At 40.0% G+C, this 20526-nt stretch overlaps 4 protein-coding genes across 6 annotated transcripts in view; 2 read left to right on the forward strand and 2 right to left on the reverse strand.

The window, feature by feature from the left end:
- The window catches only part of dip2bb (disco-interacting protein 2 homolog Bb), a 41599-nt gene extending 35591 nt beyond the window's left edge, over positions 1 to 6008 (forward strand). Inside the window, exons 35-40 of the mRNA XM_047339350.1 lie at positions 49 to 110; positions 1008 to 1065; positions 1162 to 1236; positions 1325 to 1499; positions 1620 to 1743; positions 2826 to 6008. Coding sequence (XP_047195306.1) covers positions 49 to 110; positions 1008 to 1065; positions 1162 to 1236; positions 1325 to 1499; positions 1620 to 1743; positions 2826 to 3078 — 747 coding nt within the window. The 3' untranslated portion in view covers positions 3079 to 6008. The remainder of the gene's footprint in view (positions 1 to 48; positions 111 to 1007; positions 1066 to 1161; positions 1237 to 1324; positions 1500 to 1619; positions 1744 to 2825) is intronic.
- A 1384-nt stretch (positions 6009 to 7392) lies between these two features.
- atf1 (activating transcription factor 1) lies at positions 7393 to 13062 on the forward strand. 3 transcript variants are annotated; one of them, XM_035148222.1, is made up of 8 exons: positions 7394 to 7575; positions 8399 to 8493; positions 9711 to 9833; positions 9918 to 10015; positions 10109 to 10242; positions 10510 to 10692; positions 11078 to 11231; positions 12217 to 13062. In XM_035148222.1, exons 2-8 carry the CDS (start codon positions 8404 to 8406, stop codon positions 12359 to 12361), a joined length of 927 nt encoding a protein of 308 aa, XP_035004113.1. In that variant the 5' UTR covers positions 7394 to 7575; positions 8399 to 8403; the 3' UTR covers positions 12362 to 13062. The 3 variants fall into 3 exon arrangements, with proteins under 3 accessions (XP_035004132.1, XP_035004113.1, XP_035004121.1); XM_035148230.1 differs by lacking the exon at positions 7394 to 7575 and adding an exon at positions 7619 to 8181; XM_035148241.2 differs by lacking the exon at positions 8399 to 8493 and having other exon boundaries at positions 7393 to 7575.
- Positions 13063 to 13179: 117 nt separating this feature from the next.
- Positions 13180 to 15939, reverse strand: LOC118102211 (putative methyltransferase-like protein 7A). Its single transcript, XM_035148255.1, has 2 exons — positions 15066 to 15939; positions 13180 to 13832 (listed from the first exon to the last, which is right to left on the reverse strand). The coding sequence occupies exons 1-2, from the start codon at positions 15561 to 15563 to the stop codon at positions 13596 to 13598; spliced, it is 735 nt and encodes a 244-aa protein (XP_035004146.1). The 5' UTR covers positions 15564 to 15939; the 3' UTR covers positions 13180 to 13595.
- Positions 15940 to 16067: 128 nt separating this feature from the next.
- Positions 16068 to 18907, reverse strand: LOC118102219 (putative methyltransferase-like protein 7A). Its single transcript, XM_035148277.2, has 2 exons — positions 18316 to 18907; positions 16068 to 17486 (listed from the first exon to the last, which is right to left on the reverse strand). Exons 1-2 carry the CDS (start codon positions 18808 to 18810, stop codon positions 17253 to 17255), a joined length of 729 nt encoding a protein of 242 aa, XP_035004168.1. The 5' UTR covers positions 18811 to 18907; the 3' UTR covers positions 16068 to 17252.
- Positions 18908 to 20526: the final 1619 nt, after the last annotated feature.

A 20526-nucleotide genomic window follows, 5' to 3' on the forward strand; every position in this document is an offset into this window, starting at 1 on the left:
GTGAGCTACACCTCGAGTCTGACCTGTATGTGTCTGTCCTCTTCACAGGGCACTACTGGTCCTGATCCCTGCACAGTGTACGTGGACATGAAGTCCCTCCGCCATGACAGGTGAGAACAGGCGGACTATTGTAGTCTGCAGTAAATCTTCGACAAATCTTAAATTGACACTTAAATAAAAAAGATTTGGGAGAAAGGTCTATATGGAGTTTAGGTTTCGTTAAATATTGTTTTGTGTGTCTGAAGTCCACATTGTGACAAACTGTACCAATCACAAGGATTTATACATTTCCTATGTCATTTTGTGTTGATTTGTTTCCTGAGCTGCTTTACAATGACTTGAAAAAACCTAATAAACATCACACAACCTGTAGCTACCTTCAGAAATGCACTGAAGTCCAAACATGTTCCCGAAGTTTTCTGTAGGGGCTGTATTAGAGAGTGCAAATGTACGAGTCCAAGGAACTTGTCCTGCCAGCCCCCTAGTAAGATATATGGGAAAAATCGTGTTAGAGCGTGTTAGAATACTGCAGGAAAATGTCCTGAAAATTCAAAGCAAGCCGTCACGTGTTAGAAAGGTTGATGACCTTTCTAACACGTGACGGCTGTGAACCTAGAAGAAAATATCTCAAGATGAAAGGGAGTTGTCATACATGTAGAAGATGCCAACAAACTTTAGTTATACATCACTTCCTGCTGCTCTACTCGGGCACTACCACTCCTCGACTAAATGTTCTGGACATTTTCCAGCTGTTGTGGATGAATCTGACCCAGACCAACTTCTGCTGTTTTCTTCATATGTCATACTGGAGATTTTTCTGCAAGTCTGAAAACAACTTGAGTCTATCACAATGATTCAAAGGTTTAAAATTGTATAACCGTAAATGTTCGATGAAACAATATCACTTTAATTTTTCGAATAAGTGGGTATAGAAAATTATTTATAAATTATACAAAAAGTCATAAATATCTGCCTATGATGGCTTATATGTGTATGTGTTGTTTCAGGGTGAGGCTGGTGGAGCGAGGAGCGCCTCAAAGTCTTCCTCTAATGGAGTCTGGCAAGGTGAGATGCTCTATTCCTCTGGTGTGTGAAGTGTTAGTTAAAGGAATATTAACAGTATGTTCCATGGTGATTTTAAATTTCTCGTTGTTTTTTTAGATTCTGCCGGGTGTGCGGGTGATCATCGTCAATCCAGAGACCAGAGGCCCCCTCGGTGACTCTCATCTGGGAGAGGTGAAAGGAAGATGTGATCAGACACTCAGTTTTAAGTGTTCACCCCGGTGACGCCATCAGTGACCCAGTGTGTGCTTCTCACTCTTAGATCTGGGTGAACAGCCCTCACACTGCCAGTGGCTACTACACCATCTACGGAGAGGAGAGTCTTCAGGCCGACCACTTCAACACCAAACTCAGCTTCGGAGATCCCCAGACGCTGTGGGCCAGAACCGGATACCTGGGCTTTGTGAAGAGGACGGAGCTGTTGGATGCCAGTGGAGGTAAATAGACCCTGACGCAGCCGAAACTAGTAAACACACTTTTGGCTGCTCACACGTTTCCCTCCGCTTTGTCTACAATCTTCTCTGGGTTGATTATGTGGCCTGTGTCTGTGCGCTCAGATCGGCACGATGCTCTCTTTGTGGTCGGGTCACTGGATGAGACCTTGGAGCTACGAGGGCTGCGTTACCACCCCATTGACATTGAGACCTCAGTGTCTCGGGCGCACCGCAGTATCGCTGAGAGGTGAGAATGCTCCCGTAGACATGATCTACCTGACACATGCACACTTAAAGTATTTTAGGAAACTCAGGAAATCCACCACTGAAGTGCAAATGGCTAAATAATATATATAATTTTATGACACATTTAATTTCACTTTGATCTGTACTTCTGTATGTTTTTTGTATCATAAAATTCTGCTATAAATGACGTTATGATGATGATTATCATGACTTTAGCTGAAGGAAAATGTGGATTGAAATATTATTCTTTTCTGTTTAATCTTTGTTTATATTCGTTGCTGAAAATCCCTCACAGGGGCATAAAAGTCTCTTTTATTTCATTTTATTTACTTTATTATTGTTTTGAAAAGATATTTGAGTCATTGAGGAACGAGGTAAACTCTATATATAGATAAACTATATGGACAGATGTTATATTATATCCCTGCCTTGCTTTTATTCCACGACTAAACCAGGACCCTATTATTGGACTCTGCAGTTCTACAAACAGAATGACAGCAGCTTTGATTTCACTAAAACCTTGTCCAGTTAGGAATAGTTTAGGATGTGTTTTCTTTACTTTCTCTCCCACAGTTACTCTCATGTACATACATTAATATGAATCTATAGATAGCAGCTGCTTAGCTTGACATAAAAACTGGAAATGGGGAAACAACAAGCCTGTATAAAATATTTTTATACTGCATTTTAAGTGATTTTAAAGGTGCTGGTTGGTAAATTGACCTGTTAATCTTTAGATGGAACCTGCTGAGCTTTTTTCCACCTGTTTTCAGTCTTTGTGCTCTGCAAACCAGAGCATCACATTTTGTGTATGAACATCTTTTCGTCTAACTCTTGGCAACAAAGTGTAAAAACATAATTACCATAATAATGATCAAAATAATACATTTTATTTATAGGAGCCTTTCACAGCACTCAAGGTCACGTTACCATGCAGAGATAAAACATTTTTAAAAACAATCTAACAAAAATATCAATAAAATTAACAGTGAGTAAAACATTATGTAGAACATATTTCCCAAAATGTTGAAAATCACAGAGTTTGAAGGCCACGCTCACTCCCCCGGTTCTCCTCCCTCACAGTGCTGTGTTTACGTGGACCAACCTGCTGGTGGTGGTGTCGGAGCTGTGCGGCTCAGAGCAGGACGCGCTGGACCTGGTGCCTCTGATCACCAACGTGGTCCTGGAGGAGCACCACCTCATCGTGGGCGTGGTGGTCATCGTGGATCCTGGGGTCATACCCATCAACTCCAGGGGAGAGAAGCAACGCATGCACCTCCGTGACTCTTTCCTTGCTGACCAGCTGGATCCCATCTATGTCGCTTACAACATGTGATTGGGTCTGTTCTGCCATCACCCACAGTCGGGAGGCTTCTGCACCCTCATCCAAACATTAAACTTTCTGAGCTGGCAGGTGACGAGAAGGAAAAGCATGAACCACACATAAAACTGCCACCCAGCCCTGTGTGACACCAGCATATCTTGGCCACTGCATGTCTGTGACTGGATCTGCCATGTTTGCAGCTGTTCACTGTGTTTTATAGATAGAATTTTGCAAATAGGATCGGAGCAACATGTACTGCATATGGCAAAGAGAAAAAAAACGCCCCTGTTGCACATTTTTGGGGGTAAAGGGGCAAACAACACATACAACAGGACCACTTTTAATACAGATACTATATTCATGTCTTTGTGAAAATCCATCCTCTCATTCTGTACTCACCACAAACTGATTAAAACACTTTCCCCCTTTGTGTCGACACAAATTCCAAGAGCTACTAGACTAAAATCTACAATTTTAAAATATTTTTGCATACAGCTTTTAAACTAATGCACACATTGCACGTGCTAAGCCCTTGTCATTTTTCACTAACACGGATATATAAAAGAGGACACGTGAAAACAGAACCTTTAAACTAATAGCTATAGTGTCAGTCTGTGTAAATGATTTTAAATGATTATTTTCTCCCATGATAATGAAGCCAAATAGATTCTCCTGCTATCGTATATATTTCCTGCCTTATAAAACTTCAGTCATACATTCCTGTGGCTGTTAATTCTCCTTTGGTTTTGACCAGTTGTGGAAGTTCTGACAGACGTCCAAAGGGAGCAAAGTAAAAAAAGAGGAAAGAGGCCATATTCTGCACAGCATCTAAAGGCCTCGCTGTATTTTAGATACTGTATGTTACTGTATAGATATTTTTAATTGTATAAATGTATAAATGCTCAATTCATCCCTCTTGGTTGATGGTTTCTGATGGATAGTTGTGCTGTGAGACGAGAACACGTAGCAGAGGGAAGATTGTAAATAAGATTTGACAGTACTTTTGAAATGGAATACTAGCTGTATAATTGAGATCAATAACTTTAAAGTGTCGTTAGTTAGGTTAGAAATAACATTGCACTTTCTCCAAAAAAAAAGGATCTATTTTATTATAACAATGAGGCATTAAAGGTAATGGTTCAGGGGCATATATTATTCAGACTTCATCTTGCTTGAGGGGCTTGAGGGAGAGTTTTTTAGGAGGGCTCAATCTGTTAACGCCAGGTACCTTTCCTGTCAGACACAAAAAAAAAAACCTGGCGTGAGGAGAAAGCTAAAACCAATATCATGACTGTTTCTAGGCGACCAGGTTATTTTGTAAAACATACAAATACAGGCCCACAACTGTTCATCTAATATCCATTACCATCGTATGAATCACGCTCCTCTCGGTTTTGTATTGTATTATAATAGTGTTTGAGAGTTCTGCGTTTTCCTTTCCCTCTCGGCACTGTAAGAGTTCAATCGAACTGTTTTTGTGTTTGTGCGACTTTGTAAAGAATTACTTTGAATTCCAACAGCACTGTTGTTGGTACTGTAAGTCTGTAGTCAAAAGAGGAGAGCAATCATGTATCTGACTTACTTTGTGTTCAGTCACTGGATTTAAAAAGCACTTGAAAATGCAGTTGCAGAGCTGAGCCACATCCGAAACACCTTTGATTTGCAATCAATGAATAATATGAAAAAGAAAAGGGTAAACAATCGTTTGCATCAAAATGTGTTTGGTGTCCTGCAATCTTCTGATTACCTTGTACTCTTTGCCTAATTTATAGCTTGTTTGTTCAGTGATTTACCCTTAATAACCAACATGTAAATAGCTTTTTGTTATTTTTTTGGACTTTTATAAATGTCCCATCACAACATCCGATCATGCCAAACGCAATAATAGAAAGATGTTTTATTATTTCAAGGTAAACAGGAATATGATCCATTAAATTTACAGCACTTTGCACTGGTAGTACTTGCAGTAGGTTTCTACTGTGTGGACTTAACATTTGAGTGATTAATTTAACTGCCCCCCATTACATGTTTGATTAAATATGTTAATAGTTTTAGAAATATTGTGCTTTACATTTGATTTTTTCCCCCCAGTTTGAAGTCGACCCTAGAAAAAAACCGACTAACAGCACTTCATCTTAGCTTTAACATTGCATCCAGCAGAACGTTTGCATGACTCAGCCAAGCACAAGAAGAAATCAGCTTGAGGCACATCTCATCCCGAGGCACAAGTGGGGGAGATATATACATACACACATAAATATATATAAGTCTACGTGAAACCGTATATTCAGGGAATAAAACTCATAACACAGGGATGGACCAGGTGGTCCCTTGGTGCAATTTGTGAATACTACCCATAAAATGTAGACGTTTGTCCAAAACAAAAATCTGTGTAATCATTGCAAATCTTTCCAACCTAATGAGCAAAAAGAGGGGTTACTGTCGCCAGTGTCCATCCACCATCTACCTGCTTCAGTGGGAAAACTCACCCGCTGGTTTCCACTCTTTTTCTCCGTCAGAGTTCTAACACTATGCAATCCCAAAGACAGTGCAATTCAATTTCCAAGCTTGCAGTTTGGTGAAACAGACATGCTTCTACATTTTGTAATAACAAAAGAACAGAGGACTGACGAAATTTAACCAGTAGTGTACTTAAGACCGTGTTCATCTCTCTTCAGTTATTCTGTTGATATTTTATGTCTGCACTGTTGATATGTTGTATATTGATTATTTGGTCAATTCTAAAGTTGCTCCATTAGGGTGTGATCCACTGATGAATCTTTAACACTATAGGGAGGTGTTTCGACTTGTGTAGTTAACAAATAAAGACGGTACACCCCTTCCCGTTTTTCTCACTTATTTTCTATTTTGAATTGTTGTACTTTGTTTTATACTTTATGTAAAAGTAATAATGAATAAACAAAAACATTTAATCATTTAAAGTGTGTGAATATTTATGAGTTTAGTAATAATGTAAAAGATTGAAATGAATCCTAATGTCAGAGCCTTTTTGGATTATATGATTGTGGGTTTGTAATATTGGACATGAAATTATATTTTTGTCGCAAAATAGGCAAATTCAAAGTAACATCTAAATATTTCTCCGCTGGTTCATGTCAAATAATACATGAATAAATCAGCCCTTAGCCAACATACCTATTGCTGTATAGAGCCAGAAAATTGTCCACCCTGTGGTAGGCGAGAGGCTTGATATCCTCTGAACAGCTCACCAGTATATCACAGGGCCGACACGCATCGACAAATCAACAACTCATGCTGTAAAATTTTATTCTAAAACAAAATTAAGTGAATCAAAAAGTTTAAATAGAGTTTTTGTCAGATATAGAACTGGGAACCCTTTTGATGCAATTGTAGACATAATGAACAGAGATTTCTTCAAGAGATCAGTAACTGAGCACGGGATCATCCATGTGAGGTTCAGTATAGGAGGAAGCCCAACCTCAAGTACTCAAATGCGTCAAATCTCTGCAATTTTATTTTCATAATATACAGGCATGAATGGGAACTGACAGGAAACATCCTTCATGATTTTAAAACTATTCAAGGTAAACATTAAACATAAAAAGAACTTCTAGAAAATGGATTAAAACGAAAGCAGAGTAGTCTTAAAGTACTATATTGTACTGGTGTACTTTCAAGAGCCCAGCCACCATAAACAAAAGTACAGGTTACTTGAGTTTTTCTTGAGTGCATGTAACAAAATACCAACATAGAAAATAGAAGTGCATAAGTATTATAAACAAGAGCAAAATGTATAAAATGTCACCAGGTAACGTATTAAAAACAAAAACACAAAGAAGCATAAAACTGGAGTTGGTCTTGCACTGGGATCAAACAAATTGACTTGAGGCCTTGTGAGGCCCTTAATAATTTGGATTTTAAAAAGTGCTCTATAAATAAAGATTACTATTAATAGTGTCTAAATGTAACAATAATTTGTAGTGGGATGGTATTACTTAATTATGTCATGGATACTCATTATTAATGGGCTGGGCCACACCCATCTAAACTTTATTTATAGTGTTGTGATTGTATCTTAAAGTAGTTACTAAGGTGTGTTTTGTCCACACACGCACACACATAAACACACAAAGACTTAGATACACATAAACACAACTCAAAAACACATTTTCATTAATTCCACACCCACACACAGACACACACACACACACACACACACACACACACACACACACACTCAAGTGAAAGGTTTGAATTTTTTAGTTTCTGTCCACCAGTTGCTCCAACTCTCTTAACCAATCAGAGAGCCCAGAGAAGCTATTACGTAATGCGGCTCGGCTCACGGACCCGCCCACTTCCTTTGGGAAAAAGTGCTCAGCTATTTTTTTTTAGCTGACGTCTTTGTATTTTTAGCTGTTAGCAGTCGCTGCTAAGTAACTTTCCGGCGGCTTTCTTCTCTCTAAGTAAACACACGAGTTGCACGAAGTCCACGCCGAGAACAAGGGCAGTCACGCGGCTTTTGCAAAGGTAAATGTGGGGCCGTCTGAGCGCCAGTTTGGTGCTCGTCTGCCCTGGCTGTCTCTGCTACGCTGCGGCGGTAATGGCGGCGGTCGCCTCGTCAACTCCTCGCCGTTTTACGAAAAGGGAAGGTGTAGTTAGCTTAATGGCTCCCCGTATCGCTGACGTCTATTGACGCGGTAACTTGCGTGCCAGTGACAGAGTTACACATATTTACTCATTGAGACAAAAGCTCCAGCATTCTGTGAATCGCAGCGGGGAAAGTTACCGCGCCAATCGCTCCGGAGCGCTTTGTATTTTATCGGTTTAAAAATGTGTTAACATCCGTTTCGCCCGATTGTGAGCTGCCGTGAACTAGCGACGGCGGCTCGGACATTCTAGCAGCGATGACCCGAACGGAAACTTTACTTTGTGGCGTAAACGTTCGTCCTGGATGGCGCGGACCGCTTAGCAGTCGGAGTGTAGCATTTAACGCTAAATCGTGCGGGAAAGAGTTCGTAATGTGAAGTATTGACTGTCGGGCCTAGCTATGTTCCTTAACTCCGTGTTTGTTGCATTAGCTCACACGATGGAACCAAATAGGAAGTTGATTCGTGATTAGCTTTAAGTCAAATGGTTAGCGATTGATTATCTAAATGAATAAACTGTGATTTGACGTCGCTGTACACATTTCCACACTTGTCATGATTATTTGTTATTACACATGTAATGTGGAAGGTGCACACAGAAGCGGAGATAGTTGCCGCAAATAACAGTGGACCCCGAGGCGGGCAGCTCTTGTGTTAGATCGGAGCCATTGTAAAAACGGTAACATTGGTTTATTTGTTCCCAGTTACTATGGAAGAAGTACAGCAGGGCAGCAATGGCACTGAGACTGCCATTTCCACTCTCCTCACATCCTCTCAGTTCTCACAGATAGCCCAACAGGTAACTCATAGATCCCTTTCACAACACCATTAAAAAGTATCTCGAACACTGCATTATAGTGCCACAGTTTGCATTTGATCTGCTAAAACAGCTTGTCCATTTTGTTTGTGAATATTGTACTGAAAGCTCATTTATCGATCCAAAGATTGGCATATTATATTTGCAGGTCTGCATGTTTGCTTTGACTCTTGATGCCATATGGCTAAAAAATGTGAGATGGATCCATCAGGACGGCCATGTTGATCATTAACTATGAGGCTAGGATAATATTTTCACCAAATGTCTTTCTTTCCAAATTGTACAGCATGTAAATTACATTTCTGTAAATTTAGTAGTAAAATGAGGGGATTGCTGAATCTGAGATTTAGTGTGACTGGTGTGTTTGATGGAGTCTCGCTCCTCTGTGGCCGCTTTTACTTGATGTACTTGTTCATGTACCTGAAGCTGCTACAACGTTTATTTAACAGTAGAAAACAGTGTGTACCTGACTGGGACTTAAGGTTTCTTGAGTTCAAGGCATCTGACATTGAATCTTAACTTGTATTTACTCAAAACACCCAATAAATAAATAAAATTGGGATTACACTAAATAAGGGTGAATGGGCACATAATTAGTCGCATTGTGCAAAGACCAATTGTGTGTTCACTTAGATAACATGAAACTGTAGAATTCTTAGAATAGATTTAAAGGTTCAGTAAAGTAAAAATGCATCTGTCCCTTGTGATATCTAGTCATGTAGATAGTTTAAGTTTTATTAGTGATCAATTTTGCAGACTTAAAAATTGGATTGTTTGTGGTGTTATAAATATATACTGTATATGAAAGTAAACATTCTGAAAGTAAAGTCTTTGCAAAATTAACTTCCAGTTACTCTTGATTTTCATAAAAACTATTCCTGCAATAGGACATAGATCCAGAGGTTTGTAAATTACCCAGAATAACCAGTGTATTGGGACTTGAAAGATACAATACTGTTGAGTTTGTCAAATTTATTTATTCTCTGAGGAATATAAGCAAAATTGTTGACACTCATTCTGCATTACAGTGGTGGCAAAAATGTAATTGGTAGATATCTTAATTATAGACAACCAAAACCACCTTGTGGCCAGATGCCACTAGGGGTAGTTAATTTTTACACCAAATACAAATAAAGTGTGTATCTAATGTTGAAAAAAATTTTTTAGTGCATTTGAAATTGCTTTTGGATTTTTTGCAGATGTCGCTAGGTGGTTCTTCTGTGGCTGTTGTACAACTGCCAGGGGGTCAGTTTCAGGTGCAAGGAGTGATCCAGACTGCACAGTCATCAGTCATTCAATCCCCTCAGGTGCAGTCTGCACAGGTAAGAGCACTTTCTTTTTGTTGGCACTTGTAAAATTATATATAATTACTCTTATAAAGTTGTTAATCCACATCAACTTTCAAGTCCCAGGGTTCAGACAGTGACGATTCACAGGACTCATCAGACAGCGGGGCAACAGCCCAACACACCAGAGAAATACTGGCAAGGCGGCCCTCATACAGGTAAAAAAAACACTTTAAACACAGACATTTACACTGCAATAGTCTTGTTTGATGAACAATAATTCAGTAAACCTACATCTTATCACCTTATAGAAAAATCCTAAATGAGCTTTCTTCTGAGGAAGTGTCACACATTGATGGAAAGGACAACAGCCCAGCATCCACAGGAGTGACAGGTGTTTCACTACCCGGCACCCAAATCTACCAGACCAGCGGCGGCCAGTACAGTACGAACATTTCCCCACTATGTGCTTACACTTATGATTGTTTGGTATGATAAATTACTGTATTCTTTTATGATAGTATGCTCACCAGACAGTATAGGGTTGATATGTCTACCAGACAAGATTTCTTGCTGGCGTGTCTCAGAAAGCCTGTGTGATCTTTAACCTATTAACACTGAGTACACTACAGTTCCCAGAATGATAACCTAGCCTTTAGCAATGTTAACATTTTTTTTCACTGTTCCGTTGCCATCTGTGTGGTTTTTCCAGTTACTATAGCTCCAAATGGCACAATCCAGCTGGCGACTACAGGCACCGAAGGCCTTCAGGGATTACAGACTGTCACCATGGCCAACTCTGGTGTAGCCCAGCAAGGCACCACCATCCTTCAATATGCCCAGACACCTGATGGGCAGCAGATACTGGTGCCCAGCAACCAGGTTGTTGTACAAGGTGAGCAGAACATGACGTGGTTTGGTCAAATTTACCTGAAATTCTAAGTTGGTTTTATCTACTAATGTAGTCAGGAGGACATTTTGGCAGGTGGTTAGATGCCCCAAAAAATGTGTTGTGTTTTCAGACAGAGAATCGTTGTCAAAGAATCAGTTAATTTATTTGTAATGCGGGTGGGTGCCCTTGTTCAGCTTAATTTGTAACAAACCAACATGTGATGGTCAATAGACTTTGTGGATATATCGGGAAAATTCTACTGTTCAATAAGCAAGCATTAAGACTAATACACAGGACATTTACATAAGTAAAAAAAAAATGCTGTCTCCGTATTGAGACCAAAAACTTCCAACATAAACAAATTACCATTGAATGTGGTTTCTCTCAGGTGCAGGAGGAGAGGTACAAACATACCAGATTCGCACAGCGTCCGCATCCAGCTCCCTGCCTCAGACTGTAGTTATGACCTCTCCTGTGGGAATATCTCACGGCAAGTCTGATGATCCCACATTTAAGAGAGAAGTCAGGCTGGCAAAAAACAGGTAAGTGTGCTGTTTCAGGGTTTAGACACAAATATGCAAAATACATTTTCTGCTAGATCCTGTAAAGCAGAGTAGTATTGATTGTAATTAAAGCTTCTGTTAGTACTGTTATAATTATTCATGCATGTTCTGCTTCCCACTTGAGTAATAACAAATATTTGAATCATTTAGATTTTGCTGATTTGTATGTATTTGTTATTAAATAGTTGTAAATCAAAATAGAAAAGACTACTTAATTAAGAGGTCATTAACCCATACAGCTCTTAGGTGCCAAATAGAAATGCACTCTAAAACTGATGTTTTGAAAATGACCACCTAAATCCTGAGGGTTTTCTGAAGAGCTGACAGAATTGCAAAACATTTGGCTTTCGTTATGAATCATTTTCATTTCCTTAAACTTTGTTAACGTAAAAAAACAAAGATGGCAAACCTGCCATGATGCTTCCTTTTTTCTATTCCTCAAGCATATCTCTTACCAACTGAGCCTTGGACAGCGGGGTCAGCAAGAACGTTGACTGGGTCTCGTTGTATTTGTCAACAAAACACTGTTTCAATCTCGCTCAAAATCGCTCCCCTCGGTTCGATCTTCAGCCGTTGACTGAATTGCTACTTTAAAAACCTTTTTGCTGGCTAAGAATGCTAACAAACAAACTACATTTCCCATCATGCATTTCGCCTTTCCTGCTAGTATTTTTCTGCCAATCACCATGAAGTCACATGTCTTGTCAAGAATGAGACGTACATGACTCATCTGCTCTACAAGTACGTGCATGACTACATAGCACCCAGTCTTAAAAGTGTACATGCATATCTCATATCTGTTCCTAATGGGTTAAGTAGCTTATTACAACAAAGTATTGAGCATTGTACAGGGAGACTGTTGCTAGGCATATTGTAATGTTAATTTCTTAGTTATTGCACTAAGTGAATAGACTAAATACATGAAGTCTCAGTTTGACTAACTGCTCGTTGTTTCCCTCTTCAGAGAGGCAGCCCGTGAATGTCGAAGGAAGAAAAAGGAATATGTTAAATGCCTGGAAAACCGTGTCGCTGTTCTCGAGAACCAAAACAAGACCCTGATAGAAGAACTGAAAACATTAAAGGACCTTTATTGTGTTAAAACGGGATAACCTGTCTGAATGCAGGTCAAGCATTGAGATGTGGCAGCACACAGCTCAGCCATTCGGACATGTTGGGGTTTCTGGGAACACTTCATTTCAAGCTGAGATCCTCCAGTTTTTTTTACTCTGTTTGATACGAAAGTGACCTGTGATCACAGTGAGATATACTCAACAAAATGAAAAATGAAAAAGAAATTGGCCATTTTTTCCACCTGCTGTTTTTTACTAAATTTGCTAATTCTATAACATTTATAGTTGTGTACATTTTTAATACTGGGAGGTATGAAATCCTGAGCTTTAACTTTTAAGTCTCAGTTTCTAAATGTATCCCTTCCTTTTCTCTTGTGTTTTTAAAATGTTACTGTTGGATATATCTTTTTTCTTTTTAACAGCATCTGCAGAGTATTGCCTGTATAATTACTACACAGACACAATTCCTGTTTTATTTTATGAACCAGCAATTCCCTGTATCTCTCCATTACAATTGTCATTCCTTATTTTGTGCAATGGAATATCAAGGGTAACAGTAATTTTGACGTCGAGTGTTGTTTGTTTGGTGGTTTCTTGGCAGTTACTTAGACAATCAGGGAAAAAGCACAGTGTCCAGGTAATATTTATTTTGTGCATCTTGGGAGGGGTGGGGAAGAAGAACAAACTGTTTATGAAATGTTGCTGATTCTGTAAGAAAATAAATATATTTTCACTCAAAATTTGTAGTGTGGATAATGTAAGTGATTCATTGTAAGTGACCACAGATCTCATACAGCCACAGGGGTGCACAGGGGTTCCTTTGCCACTATACAAATTTGACTTTTTCTGTATATATAATGTGAAACCTACAGCTGGAATTTGGACTCTTATGAGGTAGTTACAAACAGTATATGTAATAATATAAATTATGGTTTAGTAGGAAGGAGAGTCTGACCGTTTTTTGTTGTTATCTATCATCGTTTATGTTTGCTGATACACATCAACATGTGTTAACTTTCTAAATTCAAGTTATATCTATGTTTTTTTTATAGTTTTATAGTTATTAATAAGAAGGTTTATGATTGAAGTGTAAAATGTCAGGCCTCAATTACACTTCTTTGTCATGAGGGTTTTATAATGACAAAAACAAGTCAAGCTCTTGAATAGGAAGCTAAATATTCTTGTACTGACTAATTACTGTGCTTTGAGTAAAAATAATACAGAATAGACGCCTTAAACAATGGCAAAATGACGTGTCCATTCTCCCCTGCAGTCACTTAATGGAAAATCCCATGATATGTGGTCTTATCAATGACGTCACCCCTGGAGCCTCAACTTGTTTTAAGTGAAGTTCAGAGAAACCAGCGGCTTCTAGATCTTTCCATGTGGCTCTGGTGATCATGCACCCATCCCCAAGGTAGTACCACACAGGTTCAAGCACATGTTGAAAGAAGTATGTCCATGAAGACGGATCTGACACAACATGTTCCAAAAAGAAGAAGGCTCCGCCCTGTAGGAGAGAGCAAACAAAAACACACGAATGTTAGAGCTGTTAGAGTCGTGATCCTGATAAAAAAAAAAACAATTGTGAATTTGCCAGTAAATGTCATAAAATTTGAAATTTTTTTCAAATCATTCACATCTCGGACACTGATCAAAAGTGACTGAAAAGATATCTGAAGTAGTCGGTAAACCGTGCAGAGAAAACCAGGATCAAGTGTCTTCAACGTAAACAGTCAAGTTTCATCATTCAACCAATCATATTCTAGGGCGTCTACTCCTGCATCTGTAAACATCCTTCACACTTCTACAGATGCATTACAAACTATTGCAACATATGTGTAACTGAAAAAGGAAAAAAAAACAAAAGCACTCTATCCTTCTACCGTGCAGCTTGAGCAAGTTCATACTTATTCGCTCTAAATGTAAATTGGTCTGCCGATGCCTCGGGCTATCTGCCTCCTAACAAAGGTCTATTTCTGCAATGTGAGCGATCCAGAGCCTTGTTACAGTTTGGAGGATGATCCTTACCAATCTTTTTCAGATAACCCTTGTTTCAGGTCAACGGTAACCACAACAACCCAGTCCCAGAAACCCTTCTGCTGGGATGGTACAGAAACACTGTTGTCCAACTTTTAAATTATTCACTCAAATATCCAATGGGTTACATCAAAGATAGAAAGCAATATATATTCATAGATGCAATTATTTATAAAGAATGGACGATCAAAATAGTGTTTGCAACTTGTGCTATTAATCAATCAACAGCTCCAGGGCTGCAGATCCCCAGAGGCCCCACAACCCCAGGTTCACTGCACGTTGAACTGCTAAAGTGCAACATCAGCCAAGGGCCTGCAGCATAACCTTTTATTTTATTCTGGATTTGTTGGGCCTTGTGTCAAAATCCTGTTTTAACTGTGCTCACAGACCTTTTTTCAGTCAAATATATCTATTTTTAGTCAAGTGCAACTGATGCACATGTTTTTATCCTGTACTTGGTTTCTGGGTCTCCTTCAGTGGTGTGCACTGTACTTCATGAACACTTGAAGGCAACTTGATACCTCACACTGTTGGAGTTCATGAAAAATCGAAAACAAATAAAAGTATCAGCAACAACGTGCCATGCCTCGGGGGCTACCTAACCGGTTTATCCAGGCATGCACATGAAGCCATAACCACACGAAGCCTTTCAATCCAAGTTTAATATTTCACAAGGGAGCGGCAGCGGCATGTGGAGACTCACAGGTCTGAGGATGCGTCGCACCTCCTGCAGCACCTCCCGCACGTCCCTGACGGAGCAGAGGACCAGCGTGCACACCACAACATCAACAGACTCGCCCTGCACCTCCTCCATGTTCTCCCCTGACACCACCATGAACTCCTCATAGGTCAGATGCGTGTTGTCGGCCATGCTCCTGCGCAGGTAGCTGCTGAAGTGCGGGTTGGGGTCGGTGCAGGTCACCGTGCAGCCGCCGGGGTAGAACCTGAAGTTGGCCCCGCTGCCGCAGCCGATCTCCAGCAGGCGCAGGGTCCCGTCGCTGCTCGCGAAGCTGCCCACGTTTCTGAAGAGCTCCCTCTTGATCCCGTGCGTTTTAGCGTTGTATGAAAACGTGATGTTGTAGGCGAGGAAGGGAAAGAGGCGTTTGTAGACACCGCACAGGCCTGTGCGCTCCATCAGGGTTAACGGTAGAGTCAGTGCACAGCAGAGAAGTCTGCAGAGTTTCATGAGACAAGTCGTCATTGTTCCTCTGAGGCAACACGAGGTCTAAGGGAGGGAGATTTAAGGCTGGAGACTTGAGCAGATCAACAGATTACACTGTTATTACCTGAGACACCATGTCTGTGCTACCCCCCCATCCACCACACGATGGCGCCATTCTGAATATGGCGGGAGTGTGACGACATTTATTATTCAGACTCAGGGTGTCGATAAGATACAACACAGAATAATATGGAATATTGGGGGGGAGAGAAGAACAAACCGTTTATGAAATGTTGCTGAACAACTTTTTTGTTATTTGTAATAAGATTAATGATTGAGGTGTAAAACTTCTAATTTATAGCCAGCAAAATGTTCTTGTATTGACTAATTACTGACCTTTTAAAAACACTACAGTAAAGACCCCCTTAACAATGGCGAAATGATGTGTGTGTGTGTGTGTGACAACACGTTCTTCCTTAATATAGGACTTTTCTGTGTATATCCTCTCAATACATTTTTAATCTGAAATAATAACACTGCATCTGGGTTCAAATCTTTAATCTGTAACATTTTGACACGACAACCACTTTAGTCACAACAAAATGTATATATCAGAGGCACCATTAAGGCAGTAAATCCAGCAGTAGCAGAGATAAACACTGACAGAGAGAAGTTCACCGAGGCAGCATCAGACTGATTTATCAGCAGAGATGAGGAATGATGAGCATAGAAGATCAAAAAAGATATATTTCAAGGTATATATTTTCTAAATTGCATACAAAATTAGTATTGTGAGCTATACTAAAAGCATGTCTTTGCATAACACTACCAAGGCCAAACAACCCTACACACGATTGTCTAGTTCCTAAAGTAGAAATTAAGATGAAAGAAAATGCTCTGATAAGCTAAATTTATATTTTTGTCATAAAACATAGAAACAGTCAATACCAGTGGACATGAAAACCAATGTAGCATATGTTACTCTGGATCTGCTCGAGAGAAATAAACTTAACATTGTGTTATATAGCTGAAAAAAGCCCCCCCCCCACTACAAAAATAATATAATCTGCTCAATTCAGATTTTTATTTAGAGCCGCACCAAATGATTTATACTCATACATGTCAGCCCACTGAAACATTATATGTTTGTGAGGTACAATACGTCTCTTCACTTACGTTTAAGTGGCATTCCACTCTAATACAGAATGTTTCCTCTCTTAATACTCTTATCCAAAACATTTCCCCCCCCGAAAATGATGGTTTCACTTCATTAATGGTCATACTGGCTTGTGGTCATCTCGGCCAAGTCAAAGAGTAACGTCCTCGCCCGAGCTTTCCACTTCTAATATTAGCTCACATTCCCTGACTTAAAGGCTCTCTTGACAGATAACACTTGTAACATAGCAACACAACAGCGCAAACACATCTGTTCTAATGCGAATCATAACTTCCCCTCAAATGAAAAAGTTGAATAGTGGCATGTGTTCCATTCCTCCTCCAAGTTTGGTTGAAATTGGCTTAGTTTTTGCGCAAGACTTCTAACAAATAAATCAATTTAGTGCAACTTTTAGTGCAAAAATAAAACGAGCCATTCTCTCTGTCACTGGGGATCAATAATATCACACACACACACACACACACACTATAGTTGAGGACAGGCATTATAGGCTTGGCATATTCATACGGTGGTTGTGAGGGAGGATCACTACGAGGCTGATCAGACAGAATCTATTTAACAGCGTAGCCTATGATGTGCGGTTTGATTACAAAGATGAGTGGAGCTTCAATGTGTCGGAGTTTGAGCTCAGAGAATTCAGCCGCCTCCAGGAGTTTCCATGTACTACGGTTGACGTTGCATCCATCAAATAAGTAGCACAACAAAGGCTGAAAAACGTTCTGGAAGAAGTATGTCCAGGTCGAGGGGTCTGCGACGACATGCTCCATGAAAAAGAAGGCGCCACCCTGCAAAGGAAAAAAAAAATGTTAAAAGCTTTATCATAGAAATGAAAACAACTATGAAAAGAGCATTTGTGAGGATAATGTGTCTGATTTGCATGTTTTGCATCAGCGTGTTAAAGCCAATTAATTCCAAGCGTTATTAATTTGTCACCTGCACATCAGCATTTTAACGTTTGTTGACTAAAAGCAACACTATGCAACTTTTTCAATCTTAAAACAAGCAGCTTCGAAATTAGTTTGATGGACAAATCCCATGGTGCAACACTCCCATGCCACTGACTTAGTCATTTCTTATCCTATATGCAGACACACTGGCAATACTCTAATATTGGTCCATATATATATATATTAGCTTGGCTGAAGTCCGCGTCAGTCAATTTACTTGGACTTCAACGCCATACTTTCATTCCTAACATGTTGCGTCTGCAGCAATTGTAAAATCCCACCTTTAACCTGCTGCCACTGATCAAGGTTCAGTCTGATGAGCTCTTATTACATAACCAACTACTAATGTAACAGAACTCATTGTTCAGTTAACACCATGAAGCTTAACATGTTGTCATGTAGAGTGTAATTCTAATGGAAGTTTGGAAACAGAATGAAAACTACTGTTAAGTTCAGTGCAAAGGGGTCTTGTGTGTGTCACATGGCCAGTGTGGTCCAATCATGGTTGAGTGAACACACCCAGAGCAAAGGGGGACGTGAAAGTTCAGTTTGATTAACACAACGTGAACAACAACCGACCTGTCCTGATAAGAACAGCAGCCCATCAAACGAACTATGGCTACATGTCGTTGAAACTCATATTTATTACAGTAGTCAGACAACTTACAGGCCTCAGCATGCGGTGGGTCTCCCGCAGGGTTTGCTGTACGCTGGTGACAGAGCACAGCACCAGGGTGCAGACAACCACGTCCACCGACCCGTCCTCGATTGACCCCATGTCCTCCCCCGATGCCACCACGAACCTGTCGTACGTGAGGTGCTCGTTGGCGCCCATGTTTTCCTGCAGGTACTTCTGGAAGTGAGGGTTGGGGTCGGTGCAGATCACCCTGCTGCCGGGAGGGTAGAACTCGAAGTTAGTCCCGGTGCCGCAGCCGATCTCCAGGATGGTGAGCGGACGGTCGGAGCCGCGGAACTCCGGCAGGCTGCGGAACAGCTCCTTCTTCTTGTCGTGCATTTTCTTGTTGTACGTCACAGAGATCCGGTGAACGCAGAACGGGAAGACGCGTTTGTACATGTCCCACAGACCGACGGCGTGCATCAGGTGAAGAGGGAGACACAGCGCGTACACGGCCCAATAACAACATCGCATTACCGTGGTCATTTTGGCGGAGCGCGACCTCGGAGGCGAAGAACAGCTGCAGACGGTTCACTTGTGACCCCGCCACAGAGCAGCCAACATGGCAGGTCCGGTTTTATACTTTCAAAATAAAAGCTGGGCAACTCTAGACACGCCCATTACAAAAAGGCGAGACGTTCCCCTCTCTTCTGCACCTGCTAGAAGAGTGAGGGTCATCTTCTTCACACGGCCACACCATTCATTAACTGAGCTCAAGTCTGCCACAACTGTTGAAATTCAACAAAACTACCCGGCTAATGCTTACAGAAGGTGGTTAGCTAGCTCACTCAAACCATGACTGAGATAATACTTCTTCATTTAATCAAACATGTGTTACAGTTTCGAGGAGATTCAGCTTCTTATTTTGTAAACTGTGCTTGTAGCTGCAGTTTAGAGTGGCCAAGAATTACACCAGGTTTAAAGGTTCATTGTGTAAGATTTAGGTGAAAGGGATCTATTGGCAGAAACTGAATATACAATAATCCTGTGGGTGTTTTCACTGGTGTGTCTCATCCAAATTGTACAAATTGTTGTTTTCTTTACCCTAGAATGAGCCCTTTATATCTAAATACTCTGTATTTACATCCGGAGCGGGTCCTCTCTAAGGAGGCCGCCATGTAACCCTAACTTTTGAGTTTTAACGACAGCTGAAGGCTACCACAGGTTCTCTGTCATGTTTGGAAGGGGTGAGGGGGTATTCAGCTGCAACGTGACACTTCACCACTAGATGTCACCAACCTTTACACAGTGAACCTTTTTAAAATGTTCATATCACTTGATATCGATAACTATATATTTGATAAATGTCACATTAGTATTTCTTTTTAATTTGAAGACTCAGTTTTTGCTCCTTAGTAAAGGTTTTGGTTTTCTTCTTTATGAGCAGAGAATGACAAACACTTGATAAACAGTAGAGAATGTATGTGTTTTCATGTTTTTGTATGTGTTTGTTACTTGCTATTTAGGAAAATGAAATTTAGATATTTAAATAAATTCCCCTTTTCAAATAATCCAGTTGAGAAGAATTAGTTTATTTTAATTTACTGAAACCTGACTGAATACATCCTTAAATTTAAAGTGGAGACATAAACTTCACAGTCATGTGATAATGTAATCACAAATCAAGGGCCACTTACTCCTTTTTTCTGAAGCTTTTGATTGTATTACACAGTCTTCGTGAAATTTTAGATGTTCAAATCTCTCATTATAGTGATGTACTGGTCCTGTTTAAGACATGTGCTACATGCTGAAGGCAGAGTTTGCATAGTGGTTCTGCACTGATCTTAATCTGTCAGGGCCCAGGTCACTGTGCTACTATACAACTATACTATACAAACTATATTCTACAATTATAGTTTGACTAAAAGATTTAATGTATTGAATATTTCCCGTCTTCACAATAATGAATTGCACTGAAAAGCTGAAGTGAAAACATAGCCCAATAATTGAAACTGCATGGCAAGTATTTCTAAAGGTGCAGTTCTTCAAAGCACCACCAGGTAGAGACATTGTTGGGTCATATTCATAATCCCCCTTCATAAAACCCTCCAAACCTATATTTTGAAGGGTGATGGGTATAGACTAAGGGTTAATAATAATATTTTACACGATTGTTCCAATAATGAATTCACTGACTGAGTGAGAGTAGTGGTGTAATTACTTTGATCTACTCTGCACAGAAAACCCAACAAAGAATCAGAA

This window comes from Hippoglossus stenolepis, chromosome 3 (assembly GCF_022539355.2).
Source record: "Hippoglossus stenolepis isolate QCI-W04-F060 chromosome 3, HSTE1.2, whole genome shotgun sequence".
Lineage (NCBI taxonomy): Eukaryota > Metazoa > Chordata > Actinopteri > Pleuronectiformes > Pleuronectidae > Hippoglossus > Hippoglossus stenolepis.